Consider the following 20,250-nt stretch of genomic DNA (forward strand, 5'->3'; position numbering starts at 1 on the left):
GTCCAACGTTCATTTCTACGTGAGCACATTCACATGATAACTAAGGGTATGCGGGCGCCAGGTACGATTCCACTAATTCGACTACTGTTATCGGTACTACAACGACTATATAGTAGTAATAATAATAATAATAATAATAATAATAAATCTAGAATTTAAAATTATTTGAAAACATATTTACTCACATAATTAATGTGAAATCTGGCACTGCATGCTCGCTGCAAGTTGAGAAAAGTCTGGTGTGTAACTGGAACAGGCTGCTCTTAACGCATCATCCAGGCGTGAGTCTGTCAGGCAGGATCGGTATTTGTTTTTCATTATGTTCATAGTCGAAAACGCGACTTCACAAAGATAGGTAGAACCAAAAGATGATTGCATCTTCAGAGCAACACTGCAGGTAATGGGATATTTTTTACCATCCACCAGAGTCCAGAAATTGCCACATGTTGCGTAGGAGAATTTCATCTAAAGCAGGGCCTCTCAAACGCCCAAAATCTCACGCGTGCAGAGCGAGGCGCAAGAGCTCCGTGCACTGTGCATCGGTGCCGCTCGGTACAGCTCGGATCAACGCTTCGTCTCTTGGCTACTCGGCTAAGCTCGGCTCTACTCGGCTATACTCGGCTCAACTCAGCCCGGATTTGGAGCGCTACGGCGCAAGTGGGGCAGAGGGAGACAGGCGGAGCGAGCGAGAGAGGCGTGAGGAAAGAGAGAGTAAGCGCTATTGCTCCAAATCGAGGAGTGGGGGGTCTGCACTCTGGTCAACCAAGCCAATATACAATAATAAAGTTTTATTATGAATCCACCTGTTCAATACATTATAATGTTGTTACATTAAAATAACTTCATTAGTTAAAAAGTTATATATGGGACATGTTTCTCTCCCCTATAGAGCATCATCAGCCAAATCCGAATCTCAAATAATTGTTATTTACGTAAACAAAGACTTAAGAACCATTAGAACACTTTTGACAAACTGAAAACTTATTCTATTAGAAAATCATAAAATATAAAATCCTTGTATATATGGCTCAATTACATGTGCTTAATAGGAACATACATTAAAATTATGGAAGAGAGAGTACTAAAATATAAAATAAATAATATATATATCGTGTCCAAAATCCTAGAAAGACGTGAAGATCAATCTTAGGAGCCAAATTTGAGGATCTTCTTAGCAATGAGATCTGGTAAAAATGTTATTTATCCCTTGTGGATAAGAGTCTATAAAGATTCAAATTTATCGTCAATTTGATGATTGAACTTGTAATAGGATAAATGTTGGTCTTCAAGAAATTTAAATGCTTGTCATGTGACCTCGGCGAATGCTGTTGAAAAGATATGTTCTTATAGATGTCAATGACCGTTCATTGAACTAATGGATTTGATAAGGATGATTGAAAGGGACGTAAATCAACGTTTGTATTGAAAGCTGCTGCTTGGTTTATCTTGTTATGTGGTGACACCACATAACCTCGGACAACACCAAACCGACAAACAGCAATTGGAGGGACATTCAACAAGATAAACCAAGCAGCAGCTTTCAATACAAACGTTGATTTACGTCCCTTTCAATCATCCTTATCAAATCCATTAGTTCAACGAACGGTCATTGACATCTATAAGAACATATCTTTTCAACAGCATTCGCCGAGGTCACATGACAAGCATTTAAATTTCTTGAAGACCAACATTTATCCTATTACATGTTCAATCATCAAATTGACGATAAATTTGAATCTTTATAGACTCTTATCCACAAGGGATAAATAACTTTTTTACCAGATCTCATTGCTAAGAAGATCCTCAAATTTGGCTCCTAAGATTGATCTTCACGTCTTTCTAGGATTTTGGACATGATATATATATTATTTATTTTATATTTTAGTACTCTCTCTTCCATAATTTTAATGTATGTTCCTATTAAGCACATGTAATTGGGCCATATATACAAGGATTTTATATTTTATGATTTTCTAATAGAATAAGTTTTCAGTTTGTCAAAAGTGTTCTAATGGTTCTTAAGTCTTTGTTTACGTAAATAACAATTGTTTGAGATTCGGATTTGGCTGATGATGCTCTATAGGGGAGCGAAACATGTCCCATATATAACTTTTTAACTAATGAAGTTATTTTAATGTAACAACATTATAATGTATTGAACAGGTGGATTCATAATAAAACTTTATTATTGTATATTAACAAATTTCAATACGGATTAAAACATGAGATTAGTCACTTGCAACCAAGCCAAGTCGTCTTTTGCGCCGTGCACAGTGCATGCACCACGCGCATGCACCCTGAGAGGCCCTGATCTAAAGGTCTGACTGAAGGCTTAAAATTTCTATTTCTAATTCTTCAGGATTATAATTTTCGAATATTTCACACACCCTCCCTCCAAGATCATAAACGTCAAAAGAAGTGAAGGGATTATTGACAAACATGATCACTGGTTTAAGCATTGAAAACTGGCTAAATCTGCTACCAAATTCGGACCCAAGAGTTTCAAGATGTTTAGCAAGAGATCAAAAATCATGCTTGCCGCCATTTACTGTATCTACCATAGATTTCAAATTTGGAAAATGTGAAAGGGAATTTCTATTTAAATGGACAATCCATACCTTAAGTTTCTTTTCAAATGCATTGACAATACTTATCATACCTGAAATATTATGATATTTTCCTTGCAATTCGAGATTTAACTCATTTAATTTTGAGGTGATGCTTGCCAAGAATGCTAATCGATTAGCCAAGGTATCAAGTTCGTGATAATATTTCCTAGGAGATGATTTCATAAAATCTCGTATCTCATCCAACAGGCAGCAAAACCGTTCCAGTGTTTTCCCCCTACTAAGCCACCTTACGTCTGCATGAAGGATGACGTCACCCTACTCCAAATCAGGCATACTTAAAATATTTCTGAACAATCGATGACAAGTAATTCACAACATGAGTTACAATTTTCATGACATGAATGAACTTTAAAACGTTTGCGCATAAAGCTTCTTGGTGAATAATACAATGATAAGAAAGTGTTTTTTTTTTTTTTGCTTTACATCGCACCGACACAGATAGGTCTTATGGCGACGATGGGACAGGAAATGGCTTGGAGTGGGAAGGAAGCGACCGTGGCCTTAATTAAGGTACAGCCCCAGCATTTGCCTGGTGTGAAAATGGGAAACCATGGAAAAAGAAAGAAATTTAGGAAATGATTAATTCTTAGTGCAAAGAGAAAGAAATCCATTTCTTCTACCAGTCATAGATGGTGCCCCATCTGTTGTTATAGCGACAAGCTTTGACAGTGGTAAGTTACTGTCTTTGGTGAATTTAACGAAAGCATTAAATATGTCTTCTCCCCTTGTACGTCCATGTAGTGGCAATAGCTTGACAAATTCTTCTTTTACTGTAAAATCATTTAAAACCATTCTAGCAAATACACACAACTCAGCAGTGTCAGACATATCAGCACTTTCATCAAACTGGAGTGAAAAACGTTCACACGATTTCAAATCCTGATCTAATTGAGATTCCATGTTATTAGAAATCTGTTCAACCCGCCTAGCAACAGTTTGGTGAGACAACTGAAGTCCTTTGATTGAAGATATCAATTCAGATTTATCTTTGTGAGATTCGAACAGAGATTCAGCGGCATTTAGCATAGCTTCTTTCGCTACTTCCCCATCACTGAAAGCTTTTTCCCTTTTAACTAGGACATGACAAACTTTGTAAAAAGCTGTTGTCACGTTACTCGTTTGCTGAACTGGCTTCTTAAATGCACATTGTTGCAATGCTAATTTAGATTTTAGGTCTTTCACTTTGTATTTTCTTAGTTCAGAATTAACAGGAAATTCACTGTCCAATTGTTTGTGATTAGCCAAAAAATGTTGCTGTACATTACTTCTTTTAGGAACAGACATGCTAGTATTACACAATAAACACACAGACTTTCCTTTGTTTTCAATGAAGCAATACTGGTCCTCCAATTCACTGCTAAAGTTATAATTTCTTTGCCTTTTAGCTATGTTAAGAAGAGTTATGTTTAATGAAATATAACTGATTATAAACTGAATAATTTAAAGTTTGAATAGTAATGGAAAAAAGCACACGAAACATGTTGAATGTACAACTTATCACAAACAAGGCACTCAAAACGTATTCCACAAGCCCTGCATAAGCTCACAAGTAATACTGAATGTTCGCCTGAAAGCTAGGAACTAGGAACATTCCAATTGCAAGACTTTCATAAATCGTTTGTTCATTGTTTACGGCACAGCTTTGTTGGGATTGAAGTTACTTTGTGGGCAAATTGGGTGTCCCATTATTGTCCTGGTGAAACTTTGTCATGGTAGGTAGTTCACGGCATTGCAATCAAATGGATCATAAGGAAGCGTTCTGTTTGACAGAATAAATATGTGGCTATATTTGGCTCCGTGAGTAAAGAGGGCCTTATACCTGGCGCTAGCCCCCCCCCTCACAGTGAGAGGTTTGTGGAGGATTTCCCTTTGTCGCAACTACTTACATGTCGAATAGCGCTCTTTCTGAACCTTTCTTCTATCTCTTCACTAATTCCGGACACGAGTCAGTTAGGCCTAGATCACATTTATCGTTTACTCAAGGCTCTTTGTGTATTTGGAGGTACGGATATAACAAATTTCCTGACTTTGAGGATGGTATTTTTAAGAGAAAAGTAAGAATATTTATTGAAATGCAAAAGTATTGTTTTCAAATATTAAGTAAAATTTAATTTGGAAATTAATTGCGAAGGGCGCCATAAAAGGGCACCTCGGGTGCCATGGCGCCCGCGGGGGCCGCGTTGGACAGGGCTGTTTTAGACTAACAGTTTCACTAGAAATGGATTTCTATAAGTGTGAATTGCCGTGAGTAGTGGGGAGGAAAAGTGCGCATTATACTGACTAATGACCGAGTGTCATTGCACCAGCTGTGCTCTGAGTGGTGCTGCCGAGCATGCTAAAGAAAAGACCCTGTACTTTGGCTAGGATTTTAAAAAGTGATGTACCCTAGTATTTATTTAGGTCACTATTTAACACCATTTATGTGTAATGCGTGAGAAAGATCAAAAGTGAAGTGGGAAGTTGGTGGAGACGGGATAAATTTTGCTTGCCATAAATCTACGTACTGTAACCATGCACTGAAATACTCATTACTAGTGCCCTGGCCCAGCTTAACACAGGAGCAGCTTTGAATTGATGGTGACAGGCATATACCATACCAATATAAATGGTCAGTTATTGGACATTATAAATTTTCCATCTAACTCATTCCTGGTTGCCAGCGTTTCACCCTTGTGTGCTAAGTTGCGCTCATCAGTTGGTACTTAGCACACCCACCAAGACGCATGGCTAGTGCATACTGTGGCGGCCACTGCGTAGGCTACTTGAAGCCACCGGCATTGCCAATGCACTATGAGAGACTTTGTCTCCTTACCAAAAATTGATGCCTGCTTGGCCGTCAGATGATATAGATGTTGATTCCCATTCATTCATTCATTCATTCATTCATTCATTCATTCATTCATTCATTTATTTATTTTAACAGGAACGCTTATTGAGGCCTACCTTTTACAGATATATCACCACAGACTTTTTTTGAAGAGGTTTTTCTGGTCAACAATTCTTCCATACATACTTGAGGTCTGTTGTTAACAGCTCAGCAGTGTAAGCCAAGAAAGTGCTCAGATGGATGGCTTTTGTACTACTTCATTCACAAAAATCACTACTGCTCAGCTCTATTTTGCCATGGATTAATGCTTCAAACACCTAAACCTTCCTCAATACATGCTCTTTACGGTGGTGAAAACCGCACTAAACTCTATTCAGTACAGTAAAACCTTGATTATTCGTCCGTCGATTAACCATTCTGCGGATTATCCGTCGCCAAAAAATCTCAATTTTTGTTAAAAAGCAATGTACAGTTGCTCCAAAACTGAATGAGCGTACTCTTGATGTCAAGATGTCAAGGTGCCAAAATTTTGTCTCGCAGGAGTTCTTTTCCATGCCAGTAAATCTACTGACACAAGGCTGACGTATTTGAGTACCTTCGAATACCACCGGACTGAGCTAGGATCAAACCTGCCAAGTTGAGGTCACAAGGCAATCGCCTCAACCGTCTGAGCCACTCAGCCCGGCTCTTGACGTCAAGGTATCTTGATACAGTATTCTGTTTTGGAGCAACTGTACATTGACTCTCTGACTCCTGAGTCCATGATCATAACATACAGCAACTACTATACATACATGTACATAGACCGGCAATCGGCATGCGAGACATGACTTCATACATATTTTTTACCACGTAATTTTATGTTGTGTAAAATTATTTAACATTTAACTGTTACGAAAGAAGAGGGATGCTATTCAAATTCAACAGTCACAACCTTTATTATCCATTCCATTGTTGACGAATAATGTACTGTAATGTGCCCTTTCCCAGCCAACAGAGCTGGTCATTTCTACTTCAGAATGATACCTACAACTTATTTGGTAGCATGTAACATCTCCGAGTAACATACGTAGATCTTTAATATTGTTCTCTTTCAAGGTTAAATATTTTCTCCACAGGCTACTGTATCGTAAATATTTCACAATGCACAGGAATCGGAAACCAGCGTAGCGGTCCGTCATAGTCAACCTCCATTATTAGTAGACAGGTAGGCTACATGTAGTGCAAAGTAAGGTAATGTGAGAGTGACTTATAAAGTTGAACATTTATTTTCTGTTCTAACAGCCGAGAAATATTGAGATTGAAATCTGCATTAAAAAGAAAACATGTAGTTTTAACCATACAAAATAAAGTTAATAAAATCAAACGGTTAAAGAAAGGTGAACTAGTCTCAAATTTAGCATCAGAGTTTGGTGTGGGTGGTGACAAAAGTGCGGGTCTTCATAAAGAATAAAGACAAAGTGTTGCATTTTGCGGGAAGTTCTGACAGTTCACATGGACTCACTAAAAGAAAAACAATGAAAGCACCATCTTTAAAAGAACTGGATGCTGCGTTATTCACGTGTTTTCAGCAAAAGAGAGGTGTAGGTGTACCTATTAGTGGTCCTATGATAAGGCAGGCACAAATTTTTCACGAAAAGATGGGACTCTCAGGGTCCTCACCAGCGTCCAATGGTTGGGTACAGAGATTTAAGGACAGACATGGCATTTGAGAATTAAACATCGAAGGAGAAAAACTATCTGGTGACAGCAGTACAGCAGAAAATTTTAGATACAAGTTTAAGCGCATAATTGAGAGATACAATTTTGTTCCAAGTCAAGTGTACAATCCCGATGAAACTGCACTTTATTGGAAGTGCTTACCCAGTAAAATACTAGCATCTGCTGAAAAGAAATCAGCTCCTGGTCACAAATGTAGTAAAGAGCGCATTACCATCTTGTGCTGTGCGAACACTAGTGGCGACCATAAATTAAAATTAGCTGTTGTTGGTAAAGCAAAAAATCCGCGTTCTTTCAGAGGAACAGTGATGAGATATTTCCCAATAGATTATTGTCATAACAAATTTGCATTGATGACACACAGTATTTTCAGGACTTGGTTCCTTAATAAGTTTGTTCCAAGGGTTCGAGATTTCTTGGCTTCCAAAGGCTTGCCATTAAAGGCTACCCTTTATCTTGATAATGCACCCTCTCACCCTGTTGATGCAGAGTTGAAATCAGAGGATGGAAACATTTTTGTTTCAAATTTGCCACCTAATGTAAATTCATTAATTCAGCCGATGGACCAAGGCATCATTGCAACCTTTAAGGTGCATTATAAGTGGGAATTGCTAGGTCTCTTACTTCCCGAAGAAACGTCGATGGTTGAGTTCTGGAAAAAACTCAATCTTAAAGAAGCGCTTTATCTTGCCCAGAAATCATGGGTTCTAGTAACCGCTCAGAACCTCATTCGATTGTGGAGAAAATTATATGTTGATGTCAAAGAGCTCGCCGACGATTTTCATGGGTTCGCTGATGATGAAAATGAGGGGTTGAAGATATCCTGAAGACTATTGAAAATAACATTCATTTTGGAGAAGTGGGTGAAAGTAACATTGAGAAGTGGCTCCATACTGACAATGTATTGCCTGGGCATCACATTTTAACTGATGACGAAATAGTAAATAAAAGCACGAAAGGGAACTCGTCAGTCAGCTGCGAAGTGACAAGTGAAAGTGAGGAGAATGGGGAAGAAGAGTGTGTCACACACAATTGCGTACCTCTTCAGACCGCACTGGAGTCGGTTGACACATTAATGGAATTCCTGGAGTGAGAGAACAGTACAGATTTTTCAGACATTCTTGTAATCAGAAAGCTCAGAATGGACATAAAGAAGAAATAAGTAGTAGGAGAGTGCAAAAAAAGTAATGGATTTTTCTAAAGCAGCTTAAATGACACCAGGTCAATTAATTATTTATGGTCTGCTCGTAATTTAGGTGAATATTTAGTGTGTATTGTTGTAGCTTTGATTACATTTTGGGTTTAAAGAGGGTTTAATGCAGTGCATTTTAAGGTTATACGGTATGTATTTTATGTACTTTAAAGTCCATTAAAAGTAGCAGTATGGATTATCAGGGTTTCTTTTAATTAACCGTTCACCCCTTCCCAGTCATTAGAACGGATAATCGAGGTTTTACTGTACTTCTTGATGTTAGCCTGCTTGATCACCTACCAGGAACTTTATCTTATGATATGTTATAAATGAATTGGTTCTTATTCTTCTTTTTCTTCATGGCCTTTTCCTAATTACTTTGCATGGATTTGGCCCAAACTTACTGCCGGATGCCTTTTCTCACACTAACCCTATGTGGAGGGACATATTCACTGTTGCATGTTTCTGTGGTGGTTTGTTTTGTGTAAATGTAGATGAGTTAAGACCAACACTGTATTTAAAGTCAAAATCTCCAATTCGGCTAGGAATTGAACCCAGGGCCCTTTGAACTGAAGGCCACTATGCTGATCATTCAGCCAAGGAGCTGGACTATCAATAAGTTGATTATAATTTCTAAATACTTTGCATTAAATATTGTTCATTACATCCTTCAAATGCAAATTTAATTAAGCTTGATTTATTGCCTGTTTCAGATTTTCCTCAGACTGCTAATATGATGAAGATTGCTGACAGCGGTATTAGTCTGGCAACTATGGACCTGGCACTAACAGTAGGGATCACTTATGAACACTCTGTCAGTTTGTTGGATCTCCTTCGCAAGCATTGTCCTGACCTTCAGGCAACAGGGTTCCAAGGAAGCCCAAGCACCGATATTCCAGGTTCCATGCAGTTTATGCAGAATATGATTCAAAGTCTGAAACTTACAAGCACAGAGCATTGTGAAGACAAGTCCGATACTCTGTTATCATACAAAATATCCCTTCGTGATCTTCTCAGCAGCGTGCACTCATTCCTCTCCCCAAAGTCTCTTAAGGAACATGTTCTGTTTTGGAACACAATCTTTTCTCTTGTTAGGGACTTTCAAAAGAATATGGGTGACTGTACAACTGTAATATCTTCCAGTATTCAAGAAAGCCCTGAATCAAAAGAAACTTCTGAGAGAAAGGATCATTCAGCTTTTAGGAAGTTGATGACAGTGATTGGCACCTCAGTGGTAGCAAAAGGTAAGAACCTTTTATGAACAGAATTCTACCACACTAAAGCACATTATGATATTTTTGTCTGAATGTCAGTTTTCAAGGATAGGGAGTGAGAGGTGTTAAGTACTTATTTCTTGTGTTCATATTCATAGGTTATTGTTCATAAGTTGGCAATGGCAAATAATTCATTATTCATGAGTTGGCTTCTCAAGTTTCTCTCCTGTGTCAGTGCGCACTAAATTGTCATTGTTGTCGACCCCTTTCTGTCCATTATAATTTAAGAATCTCATTGTTCCATATTGACTTTACAGAAAAGAAAATATGAAATTTTAGTACAGTACACAAATGTTGATTGAAAACACAATTAATGATACATGTTTTGCCCCTATTGGGCCTTCTTTAGTCTTGAAAAACAAGTTATGAAATTGACAATTGTAAAAAATAGAATTGTCAATTTCATAACTTTTATGCAACATGATATTTCTAATACGATTGATACTTCTCTTCAAGACTTCAAGAACAAGTGATTTTTATATATTGTTATTTGTGATTTTTGGTTATGTTTGTGTTTTTATGTTATGATAAGTTGAAATCCTTCAAGATCAATTCTATCATATGGACTTTTAATATGGTGTTTTTCTAGAGCATTTATATAGTTTTTTAAGACTGAAGAAGGCCCAGTTGGTCTGAAGCATGTATCATTAATTGTGTTTTTAATCAACATTTGTGTATTGACCAAGGTAGACTACTAAAATTTCATATTTACTTCACTTTCTGTCCATGCAGCATGTTCTGTCTCAACTGTTACTTACGCCTTGTGTGTAATTGAAGCATGCACCTTGGATACTGTACTGCGTGTGGTTTCTCAATACAGTTCATTTATATCAACTACTGTTTTGTAATATGCTACGTAATGCTATCCATACCTTATGGTAGTGTTACTGGTCCTCCATAATCAGCATTGGCCCGTGTTATTCACAAGGAGGAATCTCAGGAATAAACACAATGAAATCGAATGAGTTGGTTGTGCAGTACAGGTCTTGAAGGTAGGTTGCATTTAGGAGATGGTAGGTTTGAATCCCATCATCAGTGGAAAATGGTGTTCCATATTTTCACACCTTAATTAAGACCATGACCACTTCATTCCCAGTTCTTGCCCTTTCCTTTTCCATCAGTATTGAGAACCATCTGTCATAACAACTTTAGTAAAAGTAGAACACAAAATGGCAAGGACAAACAAATGAATATCTCATCCCAGGTTGCATTCATGAACTGCAAATTTGGTATTCTGTAGGGCCTTACCTAAGACCCCCTGAAAAGTGATAGAATTGAGGAATAACATGCTACAGGGATATCTCCACGATGAATTGACAAACAAACAAACAAACAAACAAACAAACAAACAAACAAACAAACAAATTTGGAAAAATAAATTTGTTTGTATAAACATTTCAAAACAACATATCATATAAAGAATAATGAACAGAATCTGATTAGAACAATGTTCATAACAATTTATACACTTCTCTATTATAATTCCTTCATAAATACCTTGATTTTTTAAATTCAAGAATTATAAAATAATAATAATAATAATGTTATTTGCTTTACGTCCCACTTACTACTTTATTACGGTTTTCGGAGATGCAGATGTGCTGGAATTTAGTCCCGCAGGAGTTGTTTTACGTGCCAATAAATCGACCAACACGAGGCTGATGTATTTGAGCACCTTCAAATACTACCGGACTGAGCCAGGATCGAACCTGCCAAGTTGAGGTCAGAAGGCCAGCGCCTCAACTGTCTGAGCCACTCAGCCCGGCAATTCAAGATTTTAACAGGCCCACATTTGTTCTCATACATTTCTGATTACTTAATGAGATTTGACTCATCTAGTAGTTTTGAATTACACCAGATCTGTAATAGTAGATATCTCATTCTACCTCCATGATTTGAACAGCATCCAATTAAATTGTTGATAAGCTTGACATGGCTTGCTCAACAACATCCAGACTGTTATCCCAAAACAAGCTGTTAGTCTTGAAGGTTTCACTATACATTTCACTAAATGAGAACTGCTATCAATACACTAATCTCCGCACTGTGGAATAAGATTATAAATGAAGATGCTTTAAGAACCTTATAAATCCACACCTTAACAGCTTTTAGACATAATCACCACTTCACAATTCCTGCACCATTTCATGAAGAAAAAAATACCATGTGAGCAATGTCACAAGCTCACTCATTCACTGCTGCAATATTACAAATCCCTTCTTGATTACATTCTTTATCCTTTGTAACAAACCTAGAGGACCCTGAAGTTGAAAATCAAAGATATAACAGAAATAAATGTAGTGGTAGCATGATTGTAGACCCACATTTGAGCTATGAGCTCAGTAGCTGAACGTAAATTCCAATAGCACAGACCCTGATAAAAGCAACCTTGAAAACAGTTTGTAATCGAACCCATGCATCGAAGAGAGCCACAAATTTTTCCCACACTAGTAGATAAAAGGAAAGGAGAACATTGAGGAAAATAACATTTATTTAAAATAAATTTCAATAAAGGGAAAAGATAGGGTAGAAACAGAAGCCTGAGAATATTCTTCAAAGAGGGCATAAGGTACTTAGGCACCTATAGCTTGTTGATACAGTACTTTTCAGCATATCACATAGGTATGGGCATATGTCGTATGTTTCCCATAATGTACCATTTATAATCCTAAAAAAAATAATTTTGTGTCATCCCATGCACAATTATAACTCAATCAGAGGTTACTTGGTTTCAAACAATCTTAAAGAGAACCTCTCAGCAGATTCTCATTTTTAAAGAGACAAAGTCTCAAAGCTTAAAAAAAAAAAGAATAATCCTCCCCTCTCATTAACTGCAGGCCATTAGTAGAAAGAAATTAAAAAGCTACCAATGCTGACATCGTAAAGGCCCTACTAGGCTGAAAATACAAGGAGGCGCTTGCCTAAGAAAGGGATTCAATATGTCAGCCTCCATGAAATGAGAAAAAAGTAAAAGAAACAAGGTTTGGTTGCCATGTAAACACTCAAAATAGTAAAAAGAGGGAGCCAAGATGATAACCAAACTTAGAAGAATGTACTTGCAGAAACAAAATTGAAAGAAATTAAATCCAAAGTAAAACAAACTAAAAACTCTTTCTTGAGAAAGTAGTGGGCGCGAATTGCTACTCGCACACACTCGTCAGCCACACAGGGTGATAGTCAGGAAACATAAACATTCTAGAACAATCTTCTCATGATATCAAAGGTATTAGAAATATCCAAGGAGATCAAACCTCGGTACGCCCAAACACTCATCTCAGTAGCTGTGTCTCAAGACAAGAAAACATGCCAAGTAATCCTTATTCATAAATGTATTCAACAAGCTTCGACGAATGAAAATGCTGAGGTGGTAATTTCCAAAGCAAGTGAAAAATCATCACATTTGACTGGGCCAGTATCAAGCTTGGTTACGTCCCCGACAAAGGAACCGGGAGTTCGTCCACACAAAGGCACATATGAAAAATAAGAGGCACCGCAAGGTCTGCGCAGATAGATTACACCCCATTACGATATGACGTGAGTCAAAGCAGTAAGGAAGAAATACGACAGTAATAGAGATTGAAAACAAGTAACATGGTATAAAATAGCTACACATTTAAGTTAAGATCGACTAATAACAGACTCCCTACATAATGTATGTAACTAACTAGTAACCATATCGTGTCAACAGAAAGGAAAGAAGACATTCAAAAATATGTACAAGTATGGCGCAGTTCCTTGAAAAGACATACATCATGCCAAATCAAAACAGAGGGATTTGACGAGACAAATGTCTTTAAAATGATTAAAAATATCATGATAGCTGAGGCCTCCATATTCCCAACAGGCAAAAAGCAAAGAAGTTCAAAAACAAGGAACAGAGAAATAAATTAAAATAATGTCAGAGTCTCAGCATGGCACATCTAACGTTATCTAGTGGCGAAAAGGGAAACTATTTAATGAGGCAATCTTCCAGACCAAGGATAAGAAGAAGATATTGGAACCACAAGAAATAATGACAACATGAAATATACATGCACAAAAACTTAAATGTTTCACCTTTTATACCTGTAGGCTTGGCCACGCCCGAGGTTTACAGAGGTAGCTTGTACAACCCGAGCATCCATTGCACACAGCCTCACTCTTCAATTGGAACGAGATCCAAGAAATCCCTGTCAGGTCTCGCAAAGTTGTTCGTTCAAGGAGAACGAAAGATATCTTTTTGGGGGGGGGAAATTAGCTTCTGCACTCAAAGAAGAATTCTTGACTGAAGTTAGCATCAAAGACATCCACGAGATGTTCACTAAGAGGATAATGAAGAAGGAAGAGTCGTGCCAAGTGTACTTATTAATGATGAAAGAAATTGCCAGTAGAGGTTCTGTTGAACAGTCGCTGATCCAATATGTGATTGATGGCGTACAGGATTAAGTGAAAAACAAAGTTATCTTATATGGCTCAAGGAACATGAAGGAATTTAAGGAAAAGCTGAGGATCTACCAGGACATGAAAAGAGCAAGAAGCATCGTTAAGGAATCCCCTGTAAGAAATGCTCTAACATCATCATCCAGGAAGACTGAATCGATGCCAACAAAAGGGCATAAATCGTATGAATGCCACTTGAAGAATTTAGGAACAAAATGCTTCAAATAAAACAACTTCGGACATATTGCTAAGACTGTGCAAGTGAAAAGACGGATGTACCACACATATCGATGTTTACTGACATATGCAGTGAAAACAAGATGTATGTGGAGCAACAATCAGTGCTTTAGTCAACACAGGAGGCCGAGTTAGCCTAATGAGGGCAGATGTTGTCAGGAAGATCCCTCTTCCTATCTTGAAAGAAACAACTGTAACTCTCTCTGGAATTGGAAAGATTGCATTTAGGCCTTTTGGTTGCTTTGATACAACATTGGAAGTTGACAAGGAACCTTCTATATAGTTCCACAGGAAAGCATGTTCATGGAAGCAGTTTTGGGTGAATACTTTCTGAATCAAGCAGAGCTACACATTGGTCAAGAAGGAATGCATATAACAAAACTACAGACTGTTGCACCTATCATGAACATCGACATCACCAATTCTTGTGAAGAAATAGATGTAGAGTCTAATGTCGGAGGATACCTGAAGAGAAAACTTGTAGATCTCGTTGAACACTACAGACCAGTGAAGACCAAAACAACTCATTTAGAGTTGAAGATCATTGTGCAGAATGAACAACCAATTAATCAGAGACCCCGACGTCTACCTTTCGGAGAAAGGAAAATCATTGATGATCAAGTGAAAAAGTGGATACGGAATGATATGGCGTCAGATAAAAAATGCTTTCACATGGTAGCTGAAGCCATATGATTATTGTAGTTGTTCCCCTCATCAGCAACAGTTCTTCGAGGTCTATTTTATTCTATTAGTCTCTGATGAGCTTGTTTACATTTCCCCCCAGACTGCATTGAGTGGGGGCATGCTTGAGATTGTTTTTGTATTTTAGTTTTTATATGGGAGGTGTAAGAAGAGGACAAAGCCAGGTAAATACAAGAAATGAGAGGTAAATAAGAAAATAAATTAATACAATATTAATAGAAGACACTGAAGAAAGGCAAGAACAAAAAAATATTCAGATGTGGATGCCTATCTCTTGATGAAGCTGATAAGCAGGAATGAATTTGTAGGGGTTGAGGAGAAATAGATCTGGGAGAGCCCTTGTGCATGTTTTCGTGTCTGTCTTCGTCTCTCCTTTCTGCCTTTAGTACCATGTCTGTTTCTCTTTGCATGTGTTCCATTTTCATTACAAGTTATACCTGAACGTGGTAGGTGAAATTTAGAGGAAATCCTGTCATTTGCTGTCTACCTTCAGTATTCTAAAATAAAGTGGAGGAACTAGAATGGGCTTTAGCTGCCAGTTATGTAAGTCGCTGTCATCACAATGAGTACAAGCAGTGATGTTTGTTCGTGTATACTCAGAGGTACTAAGTACTGTGGTTGTAACTGACACATACTGTTGAGGATATGAACCAAGGAAGTGTCTACTGCTGAATAGAACTGTGAGAGTCTGAAATTTAGACCCATTTGATATGACATAGCTCCAGAGAGATTGAACAGTACTCAAGTATTAGAATGGACAGCAACTTTATAAGTAATACTCGACTAGATTTGTGGTAATATTACAGAAACCAGTGTGCGTTGAAAGTGATGTGTGATTCTATCATTGATACATGTACACTCACTAACTAAATTCAGGGGATGATTGGGAACAATAACAGCAACATCATTTGCATTTTGGTCTTCAGATCCGGAGAAGTACAACATGTTTCCTTTGGTAGTGTTGTAAAATTCCATTTCCATGCCAGTACATCTTCAATAGCCCAGATATATCAATGTTATGGTTTTCCATTTCATTTTCAACCCTCCAGACTGTAAAAGCCCTTTCACATTCCATGTGGCTATTTTGCACTGGCATTGAGAGATGGTTTCCTTGCCATGTTCCACCCAGTCGCTCGTTTCCCACACAAATCCTGGGAGCCTACCTTCGTGTGCTCAGTACCCACTTTCCCACTATCCAGCCTAAACTTGAATCGGTGTGGCTGTAATTGGGATTGTTTGAGGTTTGCTTTCTGTATCACCCATCTCCATTGAAGATACTCTTGGAATGATAGTGTGGTGATTAGATCTGGTCAGCAGTTACCGTATTCTTGGTACTCCCAAACCTGGACTCTGACAGGTACTATTGCCCTCTTTCAGGAATAGATTTCATTAGCATTTCCTCTACTAAAGGACCATCACCTAATAGAGCTCATCTTCCCAAAGCCATTAATTGCCTTGGGGAGTTGGATTTACTGCCACCCAACACTTGGCATTGAGTAACTGGCTGTACTAACTACTCCATTACCATTGTAGGATCTTTCCTGGCCAGGCTTGTAACTAGTTTGGTAACATTTTATTAAACATTAATTATACGCTATTCAATCCGATAAGATCAGATGCAGAGGAGCTATTGTCACAAATCCTGACCTGTATAATATATTTATCCTAGCTGCCTTTAGAAGGTCTGTATTACCATAAGCAAAATATCTATTTCCTCACCAGATGTTACTATGTCTTTGTATTCTGAAGAATGACAACAATAATAATAATAATAATAATAATAATAATAATAATAATAATAATAATAATAATAATAATAATAATAATAATAATAATTATTATTATTATTATTATAATTATAATTATAATTATATAATTATTATATAATATAATATAATATATTATTATTATTATTATTATTATTATTATTATTATTATTATTATTATTATTATTATTATTATTATTATTATTATTATTATTATTATTATTATTATTATTATTGGATCACCATGAAGTTTGCTACTACATATTTTCATGTTATTTACCAGATGTGATTTTTTTAAGAACAGTCATGGATTACTTCTGAAGATGAGAAATATCTTCATGAAATGTTAAATTTCACTGCAATTTGTCTTGTTTCAAATATGATAAACTTAAAAGAATATAATTTCTAGATTATTCCGATTCATGAAAGTATTGAACTAAATATTCTTTTTTCTGATTTCAGAGAGCCAGAAAAGTCCTACTAGTGCAGCTCAAGGAGATAAAATTTGTATATCATATCTTGAGTGGTTGTATACATATTTAAAATTACTCTCTGTGTCCCTGATGCAGAATGTTCCTTCCAGTGAGTATTTCTTATATGCTTATATTATCTGTATAATCGTGGGTCCAAACCCCACTGTCGGCAGCCCTGAAAATGGTTTTCCGTAGTTTCCCAATTTTGCACCAGACAAATACTGTACCTTAATTAAGGCCACGGCCACTTCCCCCCCCCCCCCTCCTAGCCGTTTCCTGTCCCATCATCCCCATAAGACCAATCTGTGTCTGTGTAACGTAAAAAAAAAAAGAAAAAAAACACTGTATTATCAGTCAACAAACTTGATACTTGATATAATCCTTCCCAGATCATTACTGTTTTGATGGAGTTTATATGACCCAGAACTTGAATATCATCAACCCATGCAGTTCATGGCCTGCCAGTTGTTGCAAACATTGATTTCTTCATTGATGTCATAACTCCTACAGTCTACAGTCACATTTGAGTCTGGTGGTAATCCTTACATTCATAACTTTGGAACCTTCCTTCATATTAAACACTTTAAAGCCAACCATTTAAATCGCAATGAGTATACAGACATCTATGGTGAGAAGAGTCTTTTCTTGTCCAGTATGGAAATACTTGCAGATCAGTGTTGTAATTTGCTCACTGTTTGATCCTTCATCATGTTTGAGTTACAGTTCATTGTGCTCTTTTTCACAAGAGTTTAGTACTGATGTAAACATGGTATCTGTTCGCCTTTTCCATAGAAAGAATTGTGATATGCTGAGAGTGTAGTATCGCTCTTCACCCCATTAATGTCTTGTGTTAATATGTATGGTGCTGTGTTAAGATCTGAACTTCTGTCTTAGAGAGTGAAGTACATTTGTGTACAGTAGAGCACTGCAAATGTATGCTTTTCACTCGCTTGTATTTGTTTGAAGGTCCTGAACTCGAGCAGGTTTCCCCCGAGCGGAGAGCGCTTGAAATTATGTTGACGAGCAAACTATGCTCGCGAGAAGGACAATAGCAGGAAACAACAGGAAATCATTTTAATTTTTATTAGAAAATGATAAAATAATGCCATAACATTTACGTTTGTGCTGATTTATCTTTTTATTACTTATCATTTATACTGGGTGCAATCTTCGTATTGTAGACACTGAATCAATGAAAATTAAAGAGGTAATTTTTATCTTGTAAACAACATTAAATACGTACAATTATCATTTTAAATAATACATTTGGTTCATAGGATATAAACTTCATGGTTTTAATTCGTATTGAATTGTGATCACAATAATAATTAATAAATTAATGTCGTAATGGTCCACCTTTTTCAATACTATAATATGCAATATTATTGAATGACATTACTAAACTAGGGGCTAGATTCTGCCTTGGCTGGCCATGTTCAGCCTTAATGTAATACATCTAATAACTAAACAAATGTACAGACACACAATTTACATAAAAACTAATGTACAAACACACAATTAACATTAAAATCTGGGACGAACTATGTGTAAAATCTGAAAAAATAAATTAGGCTCTAAATTCTTAGCATCTGGAGTATGCTCATCATCCAGACTCTTTCTTGTATTAATATTCATAGAATTGTTAGTTCCATCACTGCTAATCATTACAATTTCTTGGAAATCAGGAACTGGTAAATGTTGATTCTATAGTCAGATCATCAATCACCAAATCTACTTGAGTGATGTTAGAAGTATGCAAGCCACTGGACACCACTGTAAATAACCACCAGCTGACGTAGAACTGCTAGATGGTGTTTCCACATCAACCAACGTAAATAAAATGAAATGCTCCCGTAGTGCTTGTTAAAATCATGCTAAAATGCTGTTGGACACTGTCAGGACGGCACATGAAGATATGGTTAAAACTGACACATACTAACGGTTACACAGCAATACGCCACGCACCACATGCCGCAACGAGAGGTTAACTTCGTGGACACGGCAATGAATTGCGAATTTATACCAGCCACAAATTAAGAATGTGTCAGTTTTAACCATATCTTCATGTGCTGTCCTGACAATGTCCAACAGCATCTTAGCATGATTTTAACAAGCACTACGGGAGCATTTCATTTTATTTACATTGGTCGATGTGGAAACACCATCTAGCAGTTCTGCGTCAGCTGGTGGTTATTTAAAGTGGTGTCCAGTGGCTGGCATACTGCTAACACCACTCAAGTAGATTTGGTGATTGATGATCTGACTGCAGAATCAACATTTACCAGTTCCCGTTTTGCAGTTGAAATTGTAATAATTAGCAGTGATGGAACTAGCAATTCTATGAATATTAATACAAGAAAGAGTCTGGATGATGAGCATACACAAGATGCTAAGAATTTAGAGCCTAATTTATTTTTTAGATTTTACGCATAGTTCATCCCAGATTTTAATGTTGTGTGTTTGTACATTAGTTTTTATGTCAGTTGTGGGTTTGTACATTTGTTTAGTTATTAGATGTATTACATTAAGGCTGAAGATGGCCAGCCAAGGCTGGAACTAGTCCCTGGTTTAGTAATGCAATTCAATAATATTGCATATTATAGTATTGAAAAAGGTGGACCATTATGACATTAATTATTATTATTGTGAATACATTCGGATATAATTATATATACTTTAGAACTCTGAACAACGAAATAAAATAGTAAATTGTGTTCCTTCAGTTTATTTAATTCAGTTTCTTATATTTTGCTTTCCGTTGCAACTGTTTAAATATATACATATATATATGTATACTACTGTATGTAGTTTATTCTTGTATACTGCTCGATAGCTGCAGTCGCTTAAGTGCGGCCAGTATCCAGTATTCGGGAGATAGTGGGTTCGAACCCCACTGTCGGCAGCCCTGAAGATGGTTTTCCGTGGTTTCCCAATTTCATACCAGGCAAATGCTGGGGCTGCACCTTAATTAAGTCCACGGACACTTCATTCCCACTCCTAGCCCTTTCCTA

The 20,250-nt window shown here is 37.0% G+C and overlaps 1 protein-coding gene across 1 annotated transcript in view; it reads left to right on the forward strand.

Annotated features, from left to right (window-relative positions):
• Positions 1 to 20,250, forward strand: part of Sptz (Spastizin) — a 713,541-nt gene that overhangs the window by 307,227 nt on the left and 386,064 nt on the right. The window contains exons 15-16 of the mRNA XM_067139843.2: positions 9,082 to 9,612; positions 17,229 to 17,348. Of these exons, the coding sequence (XP_066995944.2) occupies positions 9,082 to 9,612; positions 17,229 to 17,348 (651 nt within the window). The remainder of the gene's footprint in view (positions 1 to 9,081; positions 9,613 to 17,228; positions 17,349 to 20,250) is intronic.

Source organism: Anabrus simplex, chromosome 2 (assembly GCF_040414725.1).
Source record: "Anabrus simplex isolate iqAnaSimp1 chromosome 2, ASM4041472v1, whole genome shotgun sequence".
Taxonomy (NCBI): domain Eukaryota; kingdom Metazoa; phylum Arthropoda; class Insecta; order Orthoptera; family Tettigoniidae; genus Anabrus; species Anabrus simplex.